At 30.7% G+C, this 27871-nt stretch overlaps 2 protein-coding genes across 5 annotated transcripts; one reads left to right on the top strand and one right to left on the bottom strand.

Annotated features, from left to right (window-relative positions):
- Window positions 1-1853: 1853 nt before the first annotated feature.
- LOC105127111 (uncharacterized) lies at window positions 1854-22342 on the top strand. Of its 4 annotated transcripts, none has more exons than XM_011028241.1 (4): window positions 1854-2154; window positions 2656-3799; window positions 3886-3928; window positions 21856-22342. In XM_011028241.1, the coding sequence occupies exons 2-4, from the start codon at window positions 2697-2699 to the stop codon at window positions 21964-21966; spliced, it is 1257 nt and encodes a 418-aa protein (XP_011026543.1). In that variant the 5' UTR covers window positions 1854-2154; window positions 2656-2696; the 3' UTR covers window positions 21967-22342. The 4 variants fall into 4 exon arrangements, with proteins under 4 accessions (XP_011026543.1, XP_011026541.1, XP_011026542.1 ...); XM_011028239.1 differs by lacking the exon at window positions 1854-2154 and adding an exon at window positions 2191-2405; XM_011028240.1 differs by lacking the exons at window positions 1854-2154; window positions 2656-3799; window positions 3886-3928 and adding exons at window positions 19785-20081; window positions 20583-21726 and having other exon boundaries at window positions 21813-22342.
- A 1859-nt stretch (window positions 22343-24201) lies between these two features.
- On the bottom strand, window positions 24202-24711 carry LOC105127179 (pentatricopeptide repeat-containing protein At3g26782, mitochondrial-like). The gene has a single exon (XM_011028347.1). It carries the CDS (start codon window positions 24709-24711, stop codon window positions 24202-24204), a length of 510 nt encoding a protein of 169 aa, XP_011026649.1.
- Between the last annotated feature and the right edge of the window lie 3160 nt (window positions 24712-27871).

Genomic DNA, 27871 nt, shown 5'->3' with positions numbered 1-27871 from the left:
TAAATTGAATGCTTTTGGTTTAGTGATTTACATAGATCATGATTTTAAAAAGTTAACAGGAGTTAACATCGTATTCATTCCCTGATTTCATTATTGAAATTTATTTATTTTTTTCAAAAATATTTTTTTAATTTTTAATTCCTTTTTAATTAAGTTATCATTGTATCATAATTTATATATGAGGTTTGACTGAAAATTCCTTTTTAATTCCTTTTTATATCACTTTTTTACTATTCTTTTTTATTTGTGCTTCAAAACTCGATTTTTTCAAAAATTTAATTTTTTTTTTGTTTTTTACTAGATTATCCTTATTGATGATCTTATTTACGAGTTTTGGTAATCTCATCCATGTTTATTGATACTTTGTTTTTTAATTTTTTTTTGTTTATAGATTTTGTTTTCCTTTTTATATGTTTTAATTATTGAAGATTGATAATTACTATTTTTTTCAATTCTCTTTATCTTACATTTGAGTAATAAATTTTTTTCTTCTTTAAAATACACTATCAGAGCTTAGGCATCACTTTTTTTGTGCTATAAAAAATCAATCCCAGCCCGTAGGAAAGCACGGTCCACCTATCTAATTTAGACTATAAATTGCCATTTTAATTACCTATACAAATTAATTAGTTAGCATCTAATTATTATTTTGGGATAAAAAATAAAGATAACATATCTATCTTTATATTTCATGTTTTAAAAATATAAAAATTTAGTTTGAAATTGTCACCAGCTATGGCGGAGATAGGGGGTCGATAAGGGCCCCAACCCCTGCAAAGTTCGCGTTTTTTCCTGCCTTTATATGAATGATTTTAACTTTTAACCCTAAAACTAGTAAATTTTAACTCTTACCCCCTAGAATTTTCTTTTCTTAATTTGTTCCCCAAAACAAAATTTCTCAGCTTCGAATGATTTTAACTTTTAACCCTAAAACTAGTAAATTTTAACTCTTACCCCCTAGAATTTTTTCTTCTTAATTTGTTCCCCAAATTTCTCAGCTTCGCCCCTGTCATAGAAATATTATTGTATATATTTTTTTTGTCTGTTTTCTCAATAAAACACATCTATCTCTTTTCTTCCTATTACAAGACATTAACACATTAACAGGCTGTTTTCCTTTTCATTTATTCAAATTCACTTTATCTATCAAACAATCAAGATGATTGGGTTTTTTACCCTTTAATTCAGGAACTTGTTCCTGGAACTCGGACTTAACTTAACGTGACAAATTCACGACTTGACCTAACGTGACACCTTTATTTTCCAACATGTATATCCCTTTGCATGAAAAATGAAAGGTATACTGGTTTAAATCGCACATTTACATCTAACTTTATATATTCTTACACGTAGCAAGTCATAAGCGGTGAGCCACCCATCTCTCTAGAAAGGAGAAGATACCACTGACTTGGTCTAGTTTTTAAAGCGTTTGCCAAGACCAATACAAGATTACCCATTTATTACACTAATTACTCCTGCTTTATTAAAGTCAAAGACTGTCAAAAGGTTAATTACAATTCAATTCACAGCATCATTAATTCATTACAGTGAGAAAAGGTATTCATTTATTTAATGAAGCACAGAGTGAGAAGATAAAAAAAAAGGGGGTAAAATGGTGTAGAGGTGAAAAAATGCGCATACCTACAAAAGTAGCTGGTAGGGTAGGTGTATTACGAGTAGAATTTAATTTATATTTTTGTATTGTTTTAATGTGTTATTATTAAAAATAATTTTAAAAAATAAAAAATATTATTTAAATAAAAAATATTTTAAAATACACTCCAACACCCTGCCAATCGACTCTAAAGATAAAAAGAAACCAGTGGGCTAAAGACAGTATTTGCATACGTACTTCCTCTGGGAGAGAGAAAGGAACAAAGAAAGAAAGGTGGTATGTAATGTATATTTCTGGAGAGAGAGTGTGAGTGTGGAAGTTAAAGTGAGTGGAGTATTTCAGAAGCTCACTGCTTCGCTGATTTTGAGGGATAGAGATAGAGAGATAAAGGAGGACTGTGCAAGTTTCAACAACAGACACATAAACAGTCCAAGAAATTGACAAAAAACCATATTTTTCTTTGCTGCATTCGTGTCTTTTTCCTTAAAAACATCATCTCTCTCCGTGGTTTATTGAGGAAGAAAAGAAAAGGAAATCTGGTATGCTTTCTTTTCATTCTTTTGAAGATGGTGATGATCATGATGCATTGTGTTTTCTTTTTCTTGTTTAAGTTTTAATGTTTTTTTGGTCAAAGTTGATGTCTTGATGATGCTCTTATGCACTGCTGGTATTTTTTCTCGGAGGCTTTTCATTGGATTAACGAGGTTTTATCATCTGGGATTTTTGTTTTTTGAGTGATTTTGATTGTGGGAGCACGGTTTTGCATAGAAAATGTTGTGTGATCTTCAAGGTGGGATTTTGTCATTCCTTCTTTACCGTTTTTGCAATTCTTGATGTGGGTATTTTGGGATTTTTGAGGTTTCTTAACTGGAAAGATCTTCCTTCGAAAGTTTTGATCCTTTTGTGTTTGCAAGTTTTCCTTTTCTGTTTCTTCAATGCAGTTTAATAAATGATCCTTGTTTAGTCAACAGTTTCGTGTTGATTCTAATTTAGTTCTGAATATAGTAGCAATTCATTAACATATACTTATTTGGGTGCAGATAAGGGGAATTTTGGTGTTTCCAAGAAGGGTTTTGTGGCAATGTTGAGGAAGAGAACCAGGTCACTCAAGAAAGATCAACAAACGGGTCAGTTGACAATGTCTGATTCTGGTTCTGAGTCATATTTCCAACCTGATAATAACATGGGGTACAGTCACAAAGCTAACTCTTTTTTCAATGTCCCTGGCTTGTTTGTTGGGTTAAGTCATAAGGGCTTATCAGATTGTGATTCTGTTAGGAGCCCTACATCTCCCCTGGATAGTAGGATGTTTTCAAACATAGGAAACCCCCATAAGTCCCTAAGGTCATCCCATGGTGGGCAACAGAAGAGCTGGGATTGTAACAAAGTAGGTTTGAGCATTTTAGATTCACTTGATGACGACGACGACGACGATCATGGGAAAGGATATGGCAGAGTTCTCCAGTCATCAGAGAGTAAGAACATTCTTTTTGGACCCCGAGTGCGAAGTAAAACCGCTAATTTTCAATCCCATACCGATCCTTTTCAAGCACCAAAGTCATTGCCAAGAAATTTTGCAATTTTCCCTCGCACACTTACCAAATCCCCGCTTCAAAAGGACAGCTCTGGTGTTCTTTTTGAAATTGGAGAAGGTCCTTTTGAATCTGAGTCCTTTGGAAAGATTCGGTCATGTTCATTGGATTCTTGCAGATCATTTTCATCCATGTCTCGATTGGCTGGCCAGAACTTGAAAGCAAGTTCTCTGAATTTTTCCTTGGATAACATAACTACCCAAGTTGATTGCCCTCCCCAATTACTTGGAGGAAGCTCAAATACAAACAACTTTTCGAACACAAATTTGACTTGTACCCCGATTTCGGCTGGCTCTGGCAATGGATTTATCAGTTCTCTCTCTGCAAGTGAGATTGAGCTTTCCGAGGATTATACGTGTGTGATTTCACATGGTCCCAACCCCAAAACAACTCATATTTACGGTGACTGCATTTTGGAATGTCACTATAATGACTTTAGTAATTTTGGCAAGAACAAAGAGACGGAGATTGGATTGGCCCAGGCTGCTACTTGCTCAAAGATTCCAAGTTCATTTCCCTCTGAAGATTTCTTGAGCTTCTGTTACTATTGCAACAAGAAACTGGACGAGGGAAAAGATATTTACATATACAGGTTTGTGCCAGTTATCTATAAGCCATTTTATTATGTTAATGAGGGATATTGATTTTAAGATGCTAGGTTGAATTGATTTCATGCAGAGGCGAGAAAGCATTTTGCAGTTTGAGTTGCCGTTCAGAGGAGATTATGATTGATGAGGAGTTGGAGAATACCACCAGTAAAATTTAACATTGTCGATTGTGGACGCTATTTAGCAATGCTTTGTGCCTTAAAAAAAAAATTGTACCTTGATTTTGTCCATTTCAAAAACATTTTTTAATTCTTTAATTTTAAATTAATTTTTTTAGTGTTTTTATATTATTTTGATGTAAAAGAATATTTTAAAAAATATTATTTTAATAAAAAATATTTTAAAAAAACAACATTAATACACCAGAAGCGGCGGCTGATCAAGATTTACCAGTAATTTTATTAAAAAAAAAATAATCACGGCAGAACCCACCTTGGGAAAGGTGGTACTAGATCTGCTTGATACTGTCCCTGTATGACAAGATTTCCCAAGGCTTCTGATGCAAGCTTTCATGGCTATGTGATTTGACCTTCTCCACAGATCTGAAGGTCATTTGCACCTGAACGGAAGTTCTTGCTTGGCTGCTAGTGAGGTCCAAGAGCAGCGTGGGGATCTCTCATTATACGAAATGTTTCCTGTGATTTCGTGATGCCCTCTTTTGTTTTTTATTGGATATTGAATTATATATTGAAATTAAAGGCTGGAGCAGTGGACTGTAAATAGCATATTTAATACTGTGGTAGATGATGTTTTTTTAATATATTTATTTTAGAAATATTTTAAAATAATATTTTTTATTTATGTTTATTTGAATATCCTCTCACTCTTTTTAGAGAGTGAGGCTATATATTTTTTGAGGATCAAATTTCTTTTTTTATGTTTATAGAGATATAACGATATTTTAATTATTAGACTAATATTTTATTGATTTATTAACTTGAATATGATGATTAACATTTTGATCCCCTACTTAAAAAAATTGTTGAGTAATTTGAAAGTTTTCAAAAGATCGGTAGGTAATTATCTGATTTTTAGGATAATTCAGGTAATTAAAATTGTATTAGCTTATTATAAAGATTATTATCCTTGAAAAAACATGATTAAAATCACAAGTTTTGAAAACTCATGATGTTGATCTTGGTTTTCTGTAGATTTTATTTTAAAATTATTATTTTATTTTATTTTTAAATATTTAATTTATTAAGAATTAATTTTTTTTGTTTTTATTTTTATATGATTGATAGGTTAACTAGAGTTGATACAATTATATAATTGATAGGTTAACTAGAGTTGATACAATTTTTTTTATTGTCTTTTCTCATTTCTTTCCAAATCCATTCTTGAATATTTGATTATTTTATAATTGATGTTTTATTAAGTTTGCCAATAAGTTACTCCAATATCATAATTAAATCATAGATTTGATATGTTAACTTAAATGAACTTAATTATGTATTTTTAACTTTGTTTTGGTTAATTTATTTATTATCATTATATTTATTTATTTATATTATTTACATTAATTGAATTTATTAAACCAATCGAATTAATAACCCAAGTTTCGGATTTCATTTTAGCCTCTTTTTAAATGCTTGCATTGCCTTGGTGTTTTGTTTTTGAACATCTAAAAAACCTTGGGCTGGACCGCATCATAGCAGGGCCCCATCTAGTGGTGCACAATGACAGAAGTTAGTATTCTTCACCACCATTTTTCGACCACCCTTTCCTCTGCTTCACCGGGGATGCGGTGTCTTCGGCCAAGGTTTTAGAGATGCAATGCCAAACTCATGAACAGATCCGAGTAAAGGAAATTTATTTGAGTTGAAAATATTATTTTTTATGAACCTCACCACCTCAACCAGTCTCTAACTTGGCTGAGGAGATACTACCATGCACCTCATGGAGCTTTCATCAACCAGTTCTACATGCAAGGCTAAGAGTTTATTGGATTATTTCAAATCCTTGGAAGGCACAGGGCAAAACGTCTTAACTCGATAATGGAAGAAGTCCTACCCAGGCGACCTACTTTGTTGAGTTTTAGAGAGCAACTTGGCATAATTTCTTAGTTTTTTTCTGGGACGGTAGGTTTACTTCTATTCCAGATCTTTCTGAAAATACGAATGTGCAGTTTGTGCTCACAATTTACAATAAATCCCAAACTTCCTGTCACCAGTAAACTTTACAGAAGCAAAATCCATCTTTGAATCTATGGAACCTATAATTATGCTCGATAACTATTTCTCTATCACAGGCCTGAAATATGATTTTCCTAACCAAGTGACAATCTCTACAAACTCGAACACTATTCACAACCCGGATTGGACAGTTTTCTTGGATGTTTATAAGACAAGATGCGATGGCCAACCTTTCGCTATGTTGAGATGTAGGATCTGATAGTTCCTGTTTCATGAGCAATCTTCCCTCTATATCCTGTAACATGCAGAGAATGCCTGCAGATACAGGGTTTGAGGCAGTAAAGTCATGAACAACTCCATTTTGTTCTATCACACTGAAACCCGGTTGCTTCTGTGCTCCAGTCTCATGTAGCTTCGTTCTCACCCTTCTCACAGCATCCCATCTACCTGCATCTGCATATATATTCGAAAGGAGGACATAAGCGCCATCATTTGTAGGGTCTATCTCCACGAGATGCTTGAATGCATGCTCTGCTAATCATATGTCGTGGTGACTTCCAAATGCTCTCATCATGGAACTCCATATAGAGCATCTGGTTCTGTTGGCATTCTTTCAATGAACTTCACTGTTTCTTCCAAGTTGCCAACTCGACCGAGGAGGCCAACCATACGTCCAATCTGTTGAAATACTAGTAGCCTTTATCAACTAAACCTCCATGGCTACAAGCTGTGAGAAGAGCAATGAAAGTTACATGGTCTGGTTTTACTCCTCTTTCCTCCATTTCAAGTAAAGACTAGTTACTTCGAGGGCATGCCCCTCCATGGAATATGCTGCTATCGTAGCAGTCCAAACAAATACATTCTGGTAAATTATTTGAGAAAAGATTTCATAGGCCATGTCAACGCACCCGCATTTCCCGTACATGTCAATTAAGGCAGTTCCCAGCATAGCATCCATGTCAATCTTGTTCTTCTCTGTGAACACATGAGCCCAAATGCCATGATTCAGGGCTCAAGCATTAGGACAGAATGAAAGCAAGCTGATAAATGTCAAGTACACATTTGAACTCTACATCTTGCAGACAAGTTCAAATGATTCACTAAACAGATCGTGTTTTACATAAAAACTGATCATAATGTTCCAAGAAACTATATCCTTCTCTGGAATCATTTTGAAGAAGTTTCTTGCCCTATCAGCACCTCCACTTTGGAAGAAGCCATATTAAATTCCATGATGATGCACTTTTATATGGCAACTGCTCAAACGTTACGCAAACTTCATCAAGTCTCCAGCATTCCCAAGAAATCCATTCACAATCATTCTGTATGTCACAATCAAGGTATAAGCAACTCTTCCTAATTCAAAGTCTTCTACATGAACATGAGCTGAAAGTGCTGTGACGAGCAACCTGATGCAGGCTTACATTTTCAAACCTGAATTGTCTAAACTTTCAAAATAATAATACCCACCTTGAATATAACCGGACATCTCCGTAGTCCACAACACCAAGCTCCTCTCCCTAATTTTGTCTTCATAACAATTCTACAAACTGCCGCTTATCCTTAACTTATTTTCCTCAATGCAAAGATGAAATTTTTTTCCATTTCCAAGTCCCTCAACTTAGCTGAAGTCGAAACCAAACTAACCATGGTTATCTCATCCGGTTTTTTAAGTCCAACGCTTCTCTATACCTTCCCTTTCAAATATAACAAGAAATCATAGTATTAATAGAAGCTAAGCCTAGGGAGACAAATATTGCAGCTGAAATCACTATTCATCTTTTTATAAATGATTGCGAATTGTAATAGTGATTTATTTAAAAAAATTTTCAATTTAATTCTTAAATTTTTTCTTTGAATAATTAAGTTATTTTAAGCTAAAATTAACACCCAATTATTTGTTTTTTTCAAGAGAGGATTGATTTGAAAGTCAAGAGATCAAATATAAAAATACGAGTAAATTAAGTTGTGTCTTTAGTAAAATACATTGATCCCTTATATTTTCTAATTTACAGTGCCTAATCCCTTTAATTTTTAAAAATTTAATTTTGATACTAAAATTCATTTCCCTCATTTTTAGTTTTTTTTGTTAGAAGAAAGAGAGAAGGTTTTTGAAATCAACTGAAGAGAGAGAAAGTTATAATTGACAATTTTGAGTACTAAAAATATTAAAATTAGTATCAATAAATTCCATTTAACGATAAGAGTTTCACCTAGATATTTTTTTCTTCCATTTTCCTTGCTTAAGGAGGCAAATATAACCACAAAAACTCTTTTGGGTTTGAGTTGATTTTAGTTTTTTGAGGCTCTTGATATGTTTATCAAGGTATTTATGATGTTTTTTTTTAAGTTTTTACAGTTAAAATTGATTGAAAATAGAGTTTTTTTTTTTAAAAAACCGTGTTTTTCCTGTGATATTTGATGTTTAGGTGGACGAAATGTTATGTTTCTTTTTAAGAAATTAAAAAACTAAATGCTTGGGATGTTCTTTTTTTTTTTAAAAAAAAAACTCCCTAGGGGATCTTTTTGAGTTTTTTTTTTACTATTTTATATTTGGATTAAAAAAATTGATAAAAAGATTTGTTGAACCAAATTAAGTTTATGAAACGGGTTACGAGTTTAATAAGTTAATTCACAACATCAAAACTATTATTTATTTATTTTTGTTTAATGCTTTTTATGCCTTTTATTTTTAAGAAAGAAAAATACAATTTTGTTATTTGTTATCAATTATGTACTTTTACTATCTCGGCAACATATGCCCATCATAATTTTTCAATCTAAAAAAATATTTAATACACAAACATTATCTTATGTTTTATAATAATGTAATTAAAAGACAAATAACTTTTGAATAAAAGATTCATTGAATTTGATGATGTGCATAATTTATGTTGTGATTTTACTTGGATGGTTGAGTTCACTAAGGTTTTTTTTTTTTTTTAAAGTACATGTTATATTTTACTAATTTTATCCTTTAATATTGATATTGAGTTAATTCAAGATTTAACTTTCTAACATGTTTTTATCAAATATCAAGATTATATTTGAACTCATAAAATTAATTTATTTAAATCAAACTAACTCTCATTAGGTTTAATTAAAAACTCATATAAGGTAAAGAACTCAATAAAAGGTTTTAAATTGATGCACTTGGCCAAATTTAACAATACTATGAAAAAATTCTCTGCATTCTTAATATTTTATTTTGCATGTTAAAAGAATTTGGTTCACGGATTTCTCGCCAATGGACCACTTCTAACTAAAAACATTTCTATAAGTCCTTTGCTAAAAAAACTGACATGCTCCCTTCAATTTTGAGTACAAACCCATCAAATTTTTGTTCAAAGACTTATTTCTGCCAAACCTATATTTTAAAATTCTCCCATGAACTTCACTTTCCAATTTAACATAAATATAACAAGAAAAAGCATGAATCAAGAAGTGAAAAGTGAAAATATCTAGCAACACACCTTGACTTAATAACCCTCAAACACTTCTAGCAGACATCCTTCTTGAAGCTTGTTTTCTAAAAGGGTATTCCAACTTATGGTTTCTGGTTCATGGGCAAGACTAGAAAGCCGAGAACTTGGCGTTCGAGGGCCATGAATGAAATTTAGAGCGAAATTTAGAGCCTCTCTAAGGATACCGTTCAAAACATATTTTTTTTTTAAATTTAATTTTTTTAATTTTAAATTATTTTGATGTATTGTTATTAAAAATAACTTTTTAAAAATAAAAACTATGATTTTAATATATTTTTAAATAAAAATTATCTTAAATTGAAATTACTATCATATTTCTAAACAATCAAATGGACTTGAATGGGTGAAAATTCTCTTATATTCAAACAAGATTTTAACAAATTTATGATTTCAATCTGGTCTTGAAAGTGAGTGGGATGGTGTGGGTTTTAGTGTTGCCTTGTGTTTAGAGAGAGAGATGAGAAGACCTGAAAAAGTTAGGCCGAAAAAAACCTCTTCTTTTTTCTTTTCTTTTCTTTTTCTAGTTTTTCTCAATAAAAAATGTACATTTTTTATTTTAAAATATTTTTTAACTTGGAAAAATACAAACTGTGTTATTCAAATTAAATTTATTTTTATGAAATTCTCTATATTTCCTTTAAAAATTATCATTTTTTATTTACTTACCAGAAATTCTTTTAACCAAATTAAAGTAAATAAAAAACGCAAGAATAAACAAAACAACTTTGTAGCGTTGTTGTGGCCTTTGATGGCTAGCCGTTGGTTCCCTCCTTTCTTGTGACGAGATTGGACTGTGTTGTTGAGTTTACAGTCGTGGCCCATTTAAGTGTGAAAGGAAGAGTATCAAGCCCACAATATTGGGCCCGAGCCTTCTCATCGAGGCCCAAGATAAGAGTTACTTGGCTTAAGTACTCTTGCAGTAAATCTTCGATTATTTTAAAAAACAAGGAAACAAAATCTAGAAACGGAAGCTACAACTTCACTTGCATGACCACCAACTTTACTTGCACGACCACCTTGATTGGTGGTTTCTTATACACAGGCCAATTGGAGGGAGGAAAAAAATGGAAACAAAATGATCATGAAAATGACGAAAAAATGAAAAGCAGAGGCAACAACTCAGTGAAGTTTTCATATTGACAGCTTATTCAGCATAGAAGTTATCATCATCTTCATCGTGGAAGTTATCTCAGCCTCTGGTTTGACGAGTATTATAGGACTTGCAGTTCAGGAATTTCTGAGCTACTACATGGAACTGCACTTCTGAGGTCTTTCCACAATCATTGCAAAGGATCCAAACCCGCAGAGCAATCATTAGTGTATTTAACAAGCAGCAAGCTGGTTCAGCGTCTTGGGAAAATTTGATAAATTTGCAGATCTTTAAAAATAGTTTTAATGGTTAATATACTAATACTGAAGAGGAAGAGAGAATCAACCTTTTTATTCTGGTAAGGTTCTGGCATTGGCGTAGCTGCAATTTCCACGTCCAATTTCTCACCCATACCTCAGACATATCACAGACTGACTTCGAGCAAAGAGGGCAAGCATATCTGTAACAGTAACAAGTATAAATCTCTGCAAGTTTCCAAACCATTAAAGAAGCAACTGGAAACAGCTGCTGGAGGGGAACTCACTGATAATGATCCCACGTTTCCTTTAAGCAGCTCTTGTGAATTACATCTGCAGTTAGGATCCAGCCATAAAGACCAAAAACATTACTTCTCAGTTTAAAAGGGAACAAGCCATGAGCCTGAGGCATAGAGAAAGTTGTAATCTAAACAATGGAAAGAGTTTTAGAACAAGTTATGATAAAGTTATCATCATAACATGTTCTAAAACAGGAAAATCAAAACCTAAACATTATCCAAGCGTGTGGCGAGTGCCTTGCAGTGCTGCAAGCCTGCACCATTATACATCTGGATATTTTCTATGCAGTAAACCGGTGAAGTCATTTTATGCAGAGTCCACGAGACTGTCATTAGACTGCAGCCAAAAAGATCATTCGCTATTTGAAAGACACAACTGACTATGACCTTTTTTATACACCTTTCACTATCAACTTAAATATTTTTTGTGACTCGAACTGGGCTGATCACAATCCCAATGACAGAAGAAGCACCAATGGATTCAGTATTCGTCAAGGCAAAAATCTAATATCATAGTGTACCATGAAACAAGAAATTGTCTCGCGTTCAAGCACAAAGGCTGAATACTGAAGCATGCCTTTAGCTATAACAAAGGTATACTAGATTAGGATGTTACTGAAGGAGTTCCAGATTTACCTTTCCTCACCTCTTATTATGATCTGGTGTGACCATATTAAAGCACTGTTCTTAGCCTTAAATCCTTTCACAATCAAGCCTAGAAGTTTAAACTTTCTTTTTATTCGTGTATTCAGTTTGTTTATATTTACGTTTCCTTAAACTTGAATCAAAATGAAAACAAATATATTAAGAAAACTATTTGATTTTCGTCTAAATTTTTCCTTTTCTTTAAAGAAATGTTCTGCTTTAATTCCCTAGTTTGAAGGATACGAGAGTCGAACTCACCTCACATAAACTTCTTATAAAGCAGTTTATATATGAGGTTGTGAGTTTGAAGTTTGTGATAATAATTATTTTTTAAATTTTAAAAGAATTATTTTTAATATTAATACTTTAAAAGAATTTAAAAATATCAAAAAAAAATTATTTGAAATAAAGAAAAAAATAAAAATATTTTAAAATACAAAAACAACTATTCTTAAAAAAAAACCTTAAGTTTTATTTTTAAATAAAGTTTTTGTTTTGTATTCCATTTCAAATGAAAGTTGGGTAAAATTTAAATTTTTTTATTTTTTTGAATTGTCTTAATATACTATATCAAAGCTTTTATTAAGGCCATATATTAATAATCTCATAGCCTTACTCACACAGATATCTCCGAGCCCAAACCTATAAACGGATTCAGTGATCCAAGCGAGAGGAAGCGAACTGATGGCGTGGTCACGCCGGATGCGGTGAACCAGAGGAAGGGGATCCGCGATCCGCTGAGCTCCGCTCTCTGGACAGGAAAGAAGAGGCGCCGACGATTCGGCAATGAGAGACGTTAAAGCTTTTGGGTCCAGTAAATAAACTCGACAAGACATCTTGGGCACATTTGCATACATGCAGAAACACTTTCTGTAGTCAATAGCATGATTTTTGTGTCCGGTATTGAAACTAGTTCATGTGTCGACCAAAAAAAAACAAAAAAGATGCTATTAATCACATGAACGCAACGGTGCCACAAGAATCTCATGGGGGGCACAGAAAATAAAAACAAAACAAACGAGTGATAAAGTTGAGCTGTCCAAACTTAATAATTAGCCTTTCGATTATTCAAAAAAAAAAATTGTCTAGTCAAACAACACAAGTATTATCTTCTTGGCAAAGACAAAATCAATTCTTCCATCAACAATCTAGTACGAATTTCAAACTTGTCCAAACGGGCCGATTAACTGAACCTGCAACCTAGTTAAATCAGTACACTGACGGCAGGTGATGGCCGTGACCGCTCGCCAGCCTTGTCGTTTGGTGACCCCTCTCCCTGGATAGGGGTAAATAAGTAACTGAACTATTTCCCCTTTTCCATGTTTCCCTTTTGTTTTTACTTCAATGCGTGTTCTCTCCACTTGCTTGCTTTTAGCAATATTCCGGTACCATTTGTCAGCATCTCTTTATTTTTATTTTTTTTTAAAAATTAAATTTTAATTTATTTGAATTTGAATTTTAAATTAATACTCTTTTAGTGTTTAAAAATTATTTTATTATTTCTATATTAACAATAATTTTTAAAAAATAAAAAATATATTATTTTTATATATTTTTATATATAAAAATATTTTAAAAAATAATTACTAATATACTTTTAAATATTCCAAATATATTATTTTTATATATTTTTATATATAAAAATATTTTAAAAAGTAATTACTAATACACTTTTCTTTTAAATATTTATATTCATAGTGTAGTAATAACTGTTGTTTAAAATATTTTTTATTTAAAAATATATTAAAATATTTTTTTATTTTTAATTTTTACCTGTCAAAACAATTTTAAAAAATAATTTAAAGGAAAAAAAAATTAATTTTGGGCAAAAACTCGACACAATTGCATTGCCATACACGCTCTCTATCTTTCCTCGTGTTTTACCCACTTCTGATAAAAAAAATAAAAAATTAACCACTGTACTACCTAACTTGCTATGGACTTTCTGCTTTATTTGAAACAATTTTTCTAAGTTACTGTCTTGTTATCTTAAAATAAAAATAAAAATGATAAAAAATATCTGGATAAAATAAATGAGATCGAGATATAGTTGTATTTAATAATATTATATAAAATAGAATAAATAAATTTATATATTATTTAATTGATAAGAGATAGATTAAAAAATTATAAAAAATTGTTACATACTTGATGTATATCACTATCAAACTTGTAATGTTTGAAATAATAAATAGAGATCATTGTTTTTTGGTTTATTTATTATTTTTTTAACAAACTTAAAATAATAATTTCTTCACTCATAAAAATAATATTAAAAAAATTATAATAACTGTGAAAGAAATAATTTGCAGCTATAATCTAAAATAGTTGAAAAGGTAACATAATAATTTCATCACGAATACATATTTTTGTTATCATTTAATCTCCACCCCTCCATTATTAAAACCAATTTATCTGGGAATATGACTAATTTATTTCTCTATATTATATATGTTTTAATTATTATATTAATTTTTCAACAATAATATTCTTTTTTTTTCTCCCGTGGTGTTAAAAACCTCACTCATCTTAGTAAAAATAACTCTTTTTCTTTAACACAGTCACTCGTTGGTTCAATGATTTGATTTAATTTATAAACAAATTAATCTACTCTAATTCATTCATTGTTACAAATTACTAAATTGTATAGAATAACTTATAATTTAATTCAGGCAATTGATTTTTCCATATTATTTTAATAAAGTAAAAAACCAAACTTTTTAACAATTATGTTGTTAAAAAATATTTTTAAAATTTAATAAATACACACACATGTAAAAAAGCATATTTGAGAATGGGCGAAATAAGAACATATAAAATATCCACGCTTCGGATCAAGCTCCAGCGCATGGGCTAAAAAATAAACAGATGACGTGTTTTTTACTTGAATGATGCATCATTTATTACTGTCCTTTTGACCTCTCATTGATTTTATTTTTAGATTTAGTGAACTCAAGGAAAACATTAATTTTTGGTTTTATTTTTATTAAAAAAGACATTTGTTGTAGTGGGCATTTCGAACCTTAATAATGTGATGAGGTCTCCCTGTTGTTTTGTCATCGAGTAGAATAAATTAAATGTGTTTATATTTTGGTGGTAGTGTAGTTGTGATTAGTTTTTTTTAGATATATTAAAATAATAATTTTTTTATTTTTAAAAAATTATTTTTAATATTAGTGTATTAACATGATTTAAAAATATTAAAAAAAATAATCTGAAGTAAAAAATAAAAAAATAAAAATTTTTAAAAATACTTTTCAAATATAAAAATAAATAGGTTAAGAAAAGTGGAAAATTAAAAATTTAAGGTTGGGTTTTTAGTCGACAAGTGAGATGAAGAAGGATGAGAAAATCTACATGACCGGGAAAAAGAGGATAAATAAGAAGGACAAAGAGAGAGAAACTATTATAAGATTAATATAGTTGCTTTTAAAAAATATTTTATATTTTTTTAGTTACTTACTTATTATTGAAAAAGTTAATTAATAAAAAATATTTTTTAATTAAAAAAATTAACTTGATTTCTAGAAAAATATTTTTTTATTTTAGGTAGAAAATATTTTTTAGAAGTTATAAATAATTTAAAAATATCATGTTATTTACTGATTATATCAAATTTGATCTTTATATTTTTAATTAATATATATTTTATTTTGAATTTTTTTTATCAATCTCATCCCATAAATTTTGATTTTTTTATCAACTTTAGTTCTTATTTTTTTTTATTGTTGTTTATTTTTCTCTTATTATTTTCTCAATTTAAAATTCTTATTTATTAGATTTGATATTTATTTTTTTATTTGAAATAATTTAAGAAATTATATATATTTTTTTAATTTCATAATCTTTTAACTTTTTTATTTGTTAAATTTGATCTATATTATTTTGATTGTTATTTATTTTATTTAAAATAATTTATAAAATTAGATTTTTTTTTCAATTTTATTCTCATTCAACTTTTTAATTTGTAAGATTTGTTACTCGTTATTTTAATAAATTTAAAAGAAATATCAATAATTTATTTTTCCATTTATTTTTCATAATATAATAAAATATTAGAAAATATTTTTCAATTTATTTTCTAAAATACTATCAAATATTAAAAAATAATTCATTTTATAATAATTTATTTTTCAAAAAAATCACTTTTTAAAAGAAAGTTATTTTCTAGCAAATAAACTGAAATAAATAATAAAAATTCAAAAAAATAAGCTCGGTTTCTTGCATGTTGATATTGTCATTGTAATGCAATATATTTTTAAAAAATATTTTTTTAATATTAAAATATTTTTTAAATACAATATTAATTTGATATTTTTTTCAACACAACATATTTTTAAAATTTATTTAAAAAAAAAGTTATTTCACTCTTAAATATTTATTATCAAAACATGATAAGTGTCAATGACGGTTGCTAAATGTGACTGGCACTAGCATTTCTATTAATAATTTGATTTATTTTATTTTAGTTAATATTATTTTTTTAATTGCAAGATATTTTTGTGTTTAATTAATAGATCAATTTGAGATAAGTTTTAAAAATATTGTTTACATCAAAACAGTATATTGAGAAAAAATTCACCCTCGTTACCTCCTTTTAAAACATGTTAAACTTAAAAAAAAAATAGTTTTTTTAAGAGTAAATACCCTATGTTAAAAGAAAAAAAAAAAAGATGTTCAAACCTGTGAAAAAGGTAACTATCAATGAACGCTTTCCAATTTACCGTGGTGACGAGATTTGTTTAGCATGGATGCATGAACCTTTCATTAATGGGATGAGATTTGGAGAGTAATTGATATTTTTTTTTTTAAAAAATAAAGAACTGTATACATCAGTTGACTATTTTTTTTTAGATTAATGTGGGTGTCTGGGCTAGCTTGCGCGCACCACGACTAATCCCACGGGCCCTGAAGTTAACGACCATATAAGTCTCCAGTGGCAATTATATGAGCAACCAAGGACTCGAACCTGAGACCACAGAGGAAGCAAACCCCTTGATCCCAAGTTTTTACTACTTGGCCACCACTAGATGGTTTACATCAGTTGACTATTCATTCAAGGGGTAGGGGTGGGTATTAGAAAAAAATAAATCTAACTGATCAGATTTTTACCATGCACACTCGGTTTAATTCATACAGTAAATTGATTGATTGTTTTACCCGTATCAGTCAAAACCATTCAAGGGGTTTCGGGTTCACCCGTAAGGCCAGGCCACGTATCAAAACTATGGTTGAAAGCACTGCGTCCGATCCCTTCCCATGGAACAACATTTCTAATGGTTACGATGATTGTTTCTTGTTTGTCGATGCTTATTTTTCTTTTCTTCTTCTCTCTCCCCTTTCCCATGAATTTTGTGCCTGCCATTAAAAATATCACATTTTTCCTTTTATTTTATAATATTTTAGGATTTTCTCTCTATGTTTTTTCAGTTTTTTTTATTAAATTTTAATTTATTTTTAATTTTATTATTAGATCAATGATCTTATTTTTTTCTTTAAATTTCATTTTTATCTTCTTGATTTTTATTTTTGTTTTAGATTCTTTTGTAAATTTTATTTTTCTTTTCAATTTTTCCATTCAATCCAAAATTTGATGATATTTCAAGTTTGACCCTTAGTTATTTTATTTTTAATTTTAAATCTTAGCTCTTTATCAAATTTTAATTTATTTATAAGTTTATTATTAAATCCATAATTTTATTTTTTTTATTTTTCAAACTTTATTCTTATTCTCTTAATTCTTATTTTTTAATTTAGATTCTCTTGTTAATTTAATTTTTTTTTAATTTTTGCTTTCATTTCAAATTTTTAAGATGTCCCCTCCCCCCCCCCTCTCTCTCTCTCTTCAAATGAGATCTCTATTCTCTTATTTGTTATTTTGTTATTAATCCTTTATATGATTAATTTTTTTATTTTATCATTTAATAATTTATTTATTAGGATATGGTGTCCGTGATTTTTTCAATAGTTTTTAGACCAAATTCATGAGTTGATTCAGGACAAGTACTATGTCATAGGTCGAGTGGATTGACCAATGTTAACTCAAGTCAACCAAATATTTTTATTTTATCATAAAATAAAAATAACATTATTTTAAATAAAAAATAAAACGAAGAGGTAGCCAATTGGTTTGGACTTGGTTTGCCTCGAGTTTACTAAGATATGAATCAACCTTTGTTTCTAACTATTTGATATTTGATGATTTTTTTCTAATTTCTTCTGAAACCTTGTTTAGCCCAAGCTCCGACATATCTGGGTAGCATATCAACCCATCAAGTCAATCCAGTTTTAAAATATTAGCTTTCTAAATGGAATGTTTTTGGTTTAATGATGTGCTAAGATCATGATTTTAAAAAGTTCACAAGAGTTAACACCGTATTCACTTCCTAATTATATTATTAAAAATTATTTTTTTAAAATACTTTGTTATTTTTTTATTTTCTTTTAATTAAGTTATCTTTGTATCATAATTTAGGTATGAGGTTTGATTGGATAACTCAAGTTTTTTTTTTATATCACCTTGAGGCTTGTCAGAATAACCCAGATTCTTTTTATATCACTTTTTTTACTATTTTTTTTTATTTGTGCTTCAAAACTTGATTTTTTTTAAAAAATTAGCTTTTTTTTATTAGATTATTCTTATTGAATGATCTTATTTGTTAGTTTTGATAACCTCATCCAGGTTTATTGATATTCTATTTTTTAATTTTTTTAATGTATTGATTTTCTTTTTTTCAATTCTCTTTATCTTGTATTTGAGTAATAGATTTTTTTCTTCTTTAAAATACACTATCAGAGCTTAGGCATCGCTTTTTTTGTGCTATAAAAAATCGATCCCAACCCGTAGGAAAGCACGGTCCACCTATCTAATTTAGACAATAAATTGCCATTTTAATCACCTATAAAAATTAATTAGGTAGCATCTAATTATTATTTTTGGATAAAAAATAAAGATAACATATCTATCTTTACATTTCATGTTTTAAAAATATAAAAATTTAGTTTGAAATTGTCACCAGCTATGGCGGAGATAGGGGGTTGATAAGGGCCCCAACCCCTGCAAAGTTCGCGTTTTTTCTTGCCTTTATATGAATGATTTTAACTTTTAACCCTAAAACTAGTAAATTTTAACTCTTACCCCCTAGATTTTTTTTTCTTAATTTGTTCCCCAAAACAAAATTTCTCAGCTTCGCCCCTGTCATAGAAATATTATTTTATATATTGTTTTGTCTGTTTTCTCAATAAAACACATCTATCTCTTTTCTTCCTATTACAAGACATTAACACATTAACAGGCTGTTTTCCTTTTCATTTATTCAAATTCACTTTATCTATCAAACAATCAAGATGATTGGGTTTTTTACCCTTTAATTCAGGAACTTGTTCCTGGAACTCGGACTTAACTTAACGTGACAAATTCACGACTTGACCTAACGTGACACCTTTATTTTCCAACATGTATATCCCTTTGCATGAAAAATGAAAGGTATACTGGTTTAAATCGCACATTTACATCTAACTTTATATATTCTTACACGTAGCAAGTCATAAGCGGTGAGCCACCCATCTCTCTAGAAAGGAGAAGATACCACTGACTTGGTCTAGTTTTTAAAGCGTTTGCCAAGACCAATACAAGATTACCCATTTATTACACTAATTACTCCTGCTTTATTAAAGTCAAAGACTGTCAAAAGGTTAATTACAATTCAATTCACAGCATCATTAATTCATTACAGTGAGAAAAGGTATTCATTTATTTAATGAAGCACAGAGTGAGAAGATAAAAAAATGGGGGTAAAATGCTGTAGAGGTGAAAAAATGCGCATACCTACAAAAGTAGCTGGTAGGGTAGGTGTATTACGAGTAGAATTTAATTTATTTAATTTATATTTTTGGATTGTTTTAATGTGTTATTATTAAAAATAATTTTAAAAAATATTATTTAAAAATATTTTTAAATAAAAAATATTTTAAAATACACTCCAACACCCTGCCAATCGACTCTAAAGATAAAAAGAAACCAGTGGGCTAAAGACAGTATTTGCATACGTACTTCCTCTGGGAGAGAGAAAGGAACAAAGAAAGAAAGGTGGTATGTAATGTATATTTCTGGAGAGAGAGTGTGAGTGTGGAAGTTAAAGTGAGTGGAGTATTTCAGAAGCTCACTGCTTCGCTGATTTTGAGGGATAGAGATAGAGAGATAAAGGAGGACTGTGCAAGTTTCAACAACAGACACATAAACAGTCCAAGAAATTGACAAAAAACCATATTTTTCTTTGCTGCATTCGTGTCTTTTTCCTTAAAAACATCATCTCTCTCCGTGGTTTATTGAGGAAGAAAAGAAAAGGAAATCTGGTATGCTTTCTTTTCATTCTTTTGAAGATGGTGATGATCATGATGCATTGTGTTTTCTTTTTCTTGTTTAAGTTTTAATGTTTTTTTGGTCAAAGTTGATGTCTTGATGATGCTCTTATGCACTGCTGGTATTTTTTCTCGGAGGCTTTTCATTGGATTAACGAGGTTTTATCATCTGGGATTTTTGTTTTTTGAGTGATTTTGATTGTGGGAGCACGGTTTTGCATAGAAAATGTTGTGTGATCTTCAAGGTGGGATTTTGTCATTCCTTCTTTACCGTTTTTGCAATTCTTGATGTGGGTATTTTGGGATTTTTGAGGTTTCTTAACTGGAAAGATCTTCCTTCGAAAGTTTTGATCCTTTTGTGTTTGCAAGTTTTCCTTTTCTGTTTCTTCAATGCAGTTTAATAAATGATCCTTGTTTAGTCAACAGTTTCGTGTTGATTCTAATTTAGTTCTGAATATAGTAGCAATTCATTAACATATACTTATTTGGGTGCAGATAAGGGGAATTTTGGTGTTTCCAAGAAGGGTTTTGTGGCAATGTTGAGGAAGAGAACCAGGTCACTCAAGAAAGATCAACAAACGGGTCAGTTGACAATGTCTGATTCTGGTTCTGAGTCATATTTCCAACCTGATAATAACATGGGGTACAGTCACAAAGCTAACTCTTTTTTCAATGTCCCTGGCTTGTTTGTTGGGTTAAGTCATAAGGGCTTATCAGATTGTGATTCTGTTAGGAGCCCTACATCTCCCCTGGATAGTAGGATGTTTTCAAACATAGGAAACCCCCATAAGTCCCTAAGGTCATCCCATGGTGGGCAACAGAAGAGCTGGGATTGTAACAAAGTAGGTTTGAGCATTTTAGATTCACTTGATGACGACGACGACGACGATCATGGGAAAGGATATGGCAGAGTTCTCCAGTCATCAGAGAGTAAGAACATTCTTTTTGGACCCCGAGTGCGAAGTAAAACCGCTAATTTTCAATCCCATACCGATCCTTTTCAAGCACCAAAGTCATTGCCAAGAAATTTTGCAATTTTCCCTCGCACACTTACCAAATCCCCGCTTCAAAAGGACAGCTCTGGTGTTCTTTTTGAAATTGGAGAAGGTCCTTTTGAATCTGAGTCCTTTGGAAAGATTCGGTCATGTTCATTGGATTCTTGCAGATCATTTTCATCCATGTCTCGATTGGCTGGCCAGAACTTGAAAGCAAGTTCTCTGAATTTTTCCTTGGATAACATAACTACCCAAGTTGATTGCCCTCCCCAATTACTTGGAGGAAGCTCAAATACAAACAACTTTTCGAACACAAATTTGACTTGTACCCCGATTTCGGCTGGCTCTGGCAATGGATTTATCAGTTCTCTCTCTGCAAGTGAGATTGAGCTTTCTGAGGATTATACATGTGTAATTTCACATGGTCCCAACCCCAAAACAACTCATATTTACGGTGACTGCATTTTGGAATGTCACTATAATGACTTTAGTAATTTTGGCAAGAACAAAGAGACGGAGATTGGATTGGCCCAGGCTGCTACTTGCTCAAAGATTCCAAGTTCATTTCCCTCTGAAGATTTCTTGAGCTTCTGTTACTATTGCAACAAGAAACTGGACGAGGGAAAAGATATTTACATATACAGGTTTGTGCCAGTTATCTATAAGCCATTTTATTATGTTAATGAGGGATATTGATTTTAAGATGCTAGGTTGAATTGATTTCATGCAGAGGCGAGAAAGCATTTTGCAGTTTGAGTTGCCGTTCAGAGGAGATTATGATTGATGAGGAGTTGGAGAATACCACCAGTAAATCTGCCGTGGATGTTCCCCCATCAAGCAACTGGAAGGGACTTTTCGAAACTGGCACCATTGAAGCTCCATGACGGCAGTGGCAACAATTACCAACTGCCATTATGCCAATGGTTGATGAAACTAATGCGAAGGTAGGCATCCCTGATCATCTGTTTATAAAGAGCTGTATATGTGCATCTCTTAGCAGCCATGGATGGTCGTTTTGTACATTGTTCCCTTCGCAGTTTATGTTTCATCATTCATGGTTATGGCTAGTTTTTGCTTTCCATAATTCAGGCTTGTATTGCCTTGCAATTCATGTAAAACTGTTGCAGCCGATTACTATGGCTGCTCAAATTATTTATCCTTGACCTCCATTGCAGCATAAGTTATTGTATAAGCCTGCAAGCTCAACAACATGTTTTTGACTGAATATATAAGATGCTACTTATTATATACTGCTCATTATTTCCTGTTAGCTTCATAATTTATCATTGTCGATTGTGGACGCTATTTAGCAATGCTTTGTTCCTAAAAAAAAATTGTACCTTGATTTTGCCCATTTCAAAAATATTTTTTAATTTTTTAATTTTAAATTAATTTTTTAGTGTTTTTATATTATTTTGATGTAAAAGTATATTTAAAAAAATAAAAAAATATTATTTTAATATATATTTTAATAAAAAATATTTTTAGAAAAACAACACGAATACACCAAAAGCGGCGGCTGATCAAGATTTACCAGTAATTTTATAAAAAAAAAATAAAATCACGGCAGAACCCACCTTGGAAAAGGTGGTACTAGATCTGCTTGATACTGTCCCTGTATGACAAGATTTCCCAAGGCTTCTGATGCAAGCTTTCATGGCTATGTGATTTGACCTTCTCCACAGATCTGAAGGTCATTTGCACCTGAACGGAAGTTCTTGCTTGGCTGCTAGTGAGGTCCAAGAGCAGCGTGGGGATCTCTCATTATACGAAATGTTTCCTGTGATTTCGTGATGCCCTCTTTTGTTTTTTATTGGATATTGAATTATATATTGAAATTAAAGGCTGGAGCAGTGGACTGTAAATAGCATATTTAATACTGTGGTAGATGATGTTTTTTTAATATATTTATTTTAGAAATATTTTAAAATAATATTTTTTATTTATGTTTAATTGAATATCCTCTCACTCTTTTTAAAGAGTGAGGCTATATATTTTTTGAGGATCAAATTTCTTTTTTTATGTTTATAGAGATATAACGATATTTTAATTATTAGACTAATATTTTATTGATTTATTAACTTGAATATGATGATTAACATTTTGATCCCCTACTTAAAAAAATTGTTGAGTAATTTGAAAGTTTTCAAAAGATCGGTAGGTAATTATCTGATTTTTAGGATAATTCAGGTAATTAAAATTGTATTAGCTTATTATAAAGATTATTATCCTTGAAAAAACATGATTAAAATCACAAGTTTTGAAAACTCATGATGTTGATCTTGGTTTTCTGTAGATTTTATTTTAAAATTATTATTTTATTTTATTTTTAAATATTTAATTTATTAAGAATTAATTTTTTTTGTTTTTATTTTTATATGATTGATAGGTTAACTAGAGTTGATACAATTTTTTTTATTTTATTTTCTCATTTCTTTCCAAATCCATTCTTGAATATTTGATTATTTTATAATTGATGTTTTATTAAGTTTGCCAATAAGTTACTCCAATATCATAATTAAATCATAGATTTGATATGTTAACTTAAATGAACTTAATTATGTATTTTTAACTTTGTTTTGGTTAATTTATTTATTATCATTATATTTATTTATTTATATTATTTACATTAATTGAATTTATTAAACCAATCGAATTAATAACCCAAGTTTCGGATTTCATTTTAGCCTCTTTTTAAATGCTTGCATTGCCTTGGTGTTTTGTTTTTGAACATCTAAAAAACCTTGGGCTGGACCGCATCATAGCAGGGCCCCATCTAGTGGTGCACAATGACAGAAGTTAGTATTCTTCACCACCATTTTTCGACCACCCTTTCCTCTGCTTCACCGGGGATGCGGTGTCTTCGGCCAAGGTTTTAGAGATGCAATGCCAAACTCATGAACAGATCCGAGTAAAGGAAATTTATTTGAGTTGAAAATATTATTTTTTATGAACCTCACCACCTCAACCAGTCTCTAACTTGGCTGAGGAGATACTACCATGCACCTCATGGAGCTTTCATCAACCAGTTCTACATGCAAGGCTAAGAGTTTATTGGATTATTTCAAATCCTTGGAAGGCACAGGGCAAAACGTCTTAACTCGATAATGGAAGAAGTCCTACCCAGGCACAAGGTTTGAGGCGACAAATTCATGAACAACTCCATTTTGTTCTATGATAGCGAAACCTGGTTGCTTCGGTACTCCTGTCTCATGTAGCTTTGTTCTCACCTTGCTCACATCATCCCATCTGCCTGCATCTGCATATATGTTCGAAAGAAGTACATGAGCACCATCATTTGTAGGGTCTTTCTCTATGAGCTGTTTAAATGCATGCTCTGCTAATTCCACATTGCGGTGACTTCTGCATGCCCTCATTAAGGAACTCCATATAGAGACATCTGGTTCTATTGGCATTCTTTCAATGAACTTGACTGTTTCTTCCAAGTGTCCACCTCGACCCAGGAGATCAACCATACAGCCATAATGATGAATCGTTGGAATGATATTATAGAAATTTCTCAATTTGTTGAAATATTTGTAGCCTTCATCAACTAAACCTCCATGGCTACAAGCAGCTAGAAGAGCTATGAAAGTGACATGATCTGGTTTTACTCCTCTTTCCTCCATTTCAAGTAAAGACTAGTTACTTCGGGGGCATGCCCCTCCATGGAATATGCTGCTATCGTAGCAGTCCAAACAAATACATTCTGGTAAATTATTTGAGAAAAGATTTCATAGGCCATGTCAACGCACCCGCATTTCCCGTACATGTCAATTAAGGCAGTTCCCAGCATAGCATCCATGTCAATCTTGTTCTTCTCTGTGAACACATGAGCCCAAATGCCATGATTCAGGGCTCAAGCATTAGGACAGAATGAAAGCAAGCTGATCAATGTCAAGTACACATTTGAACTCTACATCTTGCAGACAAGTTCAAATGATTCACTAAACAGATCGTGTTTTACATAAAAACTGATCATAATGTTCCAAGAAACTATATCCTTCTCTGGAATCATTTTGAAGAAGTTTCTTGCCCTATCAGCACCTCCACTTTGGAAGAAGCCATATTAAATTCCATGATGATGCACTTTTATATGGCAACTGCTCAAAAGTTACGCAAACTTCATCAAGTCTCCAGCATTCCCAAGAAATCCATTCACAATCATTCTGTATGTCACAATCAAGGTATAAGCAACTCTTCCTAATTCAAAGTCTTCTACATGAACATGAGCTGAAAGTGCTGTGACGAGCAACCTGATGCAGGCTTACATTTTCAAACCTGAATTGTCTAAACTTTCAAAATAATAATACCCACCTTGAATATAACCGGACATCTCCGGAGTCCACAACACCAAGCTCCTCTCCCTAATTTTTTCTTCATAACAATTCTACAAACTGCCGCTTATCCTTGACTTATTTTCCTCAATGCAAAGATGAAATTTTTTTCCATTTCCAAGTCCCTCAACTTAGCTGAAGTCGAAACCAAACTAACCATGGTTATCTCATCCGGTTTTTTAAATCCAACGCTTCTCTATACCTTCCCTTTCAAATATAACAAGAAATCATAGTATTAATAGAAGCTAAGCCTAGGGAGACAAATATTGAGCTAAAATCACTATTCATCTTTTTATAAATGATTGTGAATTGTAATAATGATTTATTTTAAAAAATTTTCAATTTAATCCTTGAATTTTTTCTTTGGATAATTAAGTTATTTTAAGCTAAAATTAACTCCTAATTACTTATTTTTTTCAAGAGAGGATTGATTTGAAAGTCAAATGATCAAATATAAAAATACGAGTAAAGTAAGTGGTGTCTTTAGTAAAATACATTGATCCCTTATATTTTCTAATTTATAGGTGCCCAATCCCTTTAAATTTTAAAAATTTAATTTTGATACAGAATTCATTTATCTCATTTTTAGATTTTTTTGTTAGAAAAAAGAGAGAAGGTTTTTGAAATCAACTGAAGAGAGAGAAAGCTATAGTTGATAATTTTGACCATTAAAAATATTGAAATCAATATTAATAAATTTTATTTAACGATAGGAGTTTCACCTAGATATTTTTTCTTTCATTTTTGTTGCTTAAGGAGGCAAATATGACCACAAAAACTTTTTTAGGTTTGAGTTGATTTTAGTTTTTTGAGATTCTTGATATGTTTATCAAGGTGTTTAGGATGTTTTTTTTAAGTCTTTACAATTAAAATAGATTGAAAATAGAGTTTTAAGAAAAAAAAAACCATGTTTTTCTAGTGATCTTTGATGTTTAGGTGAACAAAATGTTATGTTTCCTTTTAAGAAATTAAAAAACTAAATGCTTCGGATGTTCTTTTTTTTTTTTAAAAAAAAACTCCCTAGGGGATCTTTTTGGGGTTTATTTTTTTACTATTTTATATTTGGGTTAAAAAATTAATAAAAAGATTTGTTGAACCAAATTAAGTTCATGAAACGAGTCACGAGTTTAATAAATTAATTCACAACATCCAAACTATTATTTTTTTTTGTTTAATGCTTTTTATGCCCTTTATTTTTAAGAAAGAAAAATACAATTTTGTTATTTGTTATCAATTATGTACTTTTACTATCTCGGCAACATATGCCCATCATAATTTTTCAATCTAAAAAAATACTTAATACAAAAACATTATCTTATGTTTTATAATAACGTAATTAAAAGAAAAATAACTTTTGAATAAAAGATTCATTGAATTTAATGACGCCCATAACTTGTGTTATGATTTTACCTGGTTGGTTGAGTTCATCAAGGTTTTTTTTTTTGAAGCACATGCTATATTTTATTAATTTTATTTTTTAATATTAAATTAATATTCAAGATTTAACTTTCCAACGTGTTTTTATCGAGCATCAAAACTTATAAAATTAATCTATTTAAATCAAACTAACTCTCATTAGGTTTAATTAAAAACTCAAATAAGGTAAAGAACTCAATAAAAGGTTTTAAATTGATGCACTTGCCAAATTTAACAATACTATGAAAAAATTATCTGCATTCTTAATATTTTATTTTGCGTTTTAAAAGAATTTGGTTCACGGATTGCTTGCCAACGGACCAGTTCTAACTAAAAACATTTCTATGAGTCCTTTTCTCAAAAAAACTGACATGCTCCCTTCAATATTGAGTACAAACCCATCAAATTTTTGTTCAAAGACTTATTTCTGCCAAACCTATATTTTAAAAGTGAGTGGGATGGTGTGGGTTTTAGTGTTGCCGTGTGTTTAGAGAGAGAGATGAGAAGATCTGAAAAAGTTAGGCCCAAAAAACCTCTTCCTTTTTCTTTCCTTTTTTCTCTTTCTAATTTTTTTCAATAAAAAATGTTCATTTTTTATTTTAAAATATTTTTTAACTTGGAAAAATACAAACTGTGTTATTCAAATTAAATTTATTTTTATGAAATTCTCTATATTTCCTTTAAAAATTATCATTTTTTATTTACTTACCAGAAATTCTTTTAACCAAATTAAAGTAAATAAAAAACGCAAGAATAAACAAAACAACTTTGTAGCGTTGTTGTGGCCTTTGATGGCTAGCCGTTGGTTCCCTCCTTTCTTGTAACGAGATTGGACTGTGCTGTTGAGTTTACAGTTGTGGCCCATTTAAGTGTGAAAGTAAGAGTATCAAGCCCACAATATTGGGCCTGAGCCTTCTCATCGAGGCCCAAGATAAGAGTTACTTGGCTTAAGTACTCTTGCAGTAAATCTTCGATTATTTTAAAAAACAAGGAAACAAAATCTAGAAACGGAAGCTACAACTTCACTTGCATGACC

Source organism: Populus euphratica, unplaced genomic scaffold (genome assembly GCF_000495115.2).
Source record: "Populus euphratica unplaced genomic scaffold, PopEup_1.0 scaffold50.1, whole genome shotgun sequence".
NCBI lineage: Eukaryota > Viridiplantae > Streptophyta > Magnoliopsida > Malpighiales > Salicaceae > Populus > Populus euphratica.
Note: the sequence above shows the minus strand (reverse complement) of the source record. Positions and strands in the feature narration are given on the sequence as shown.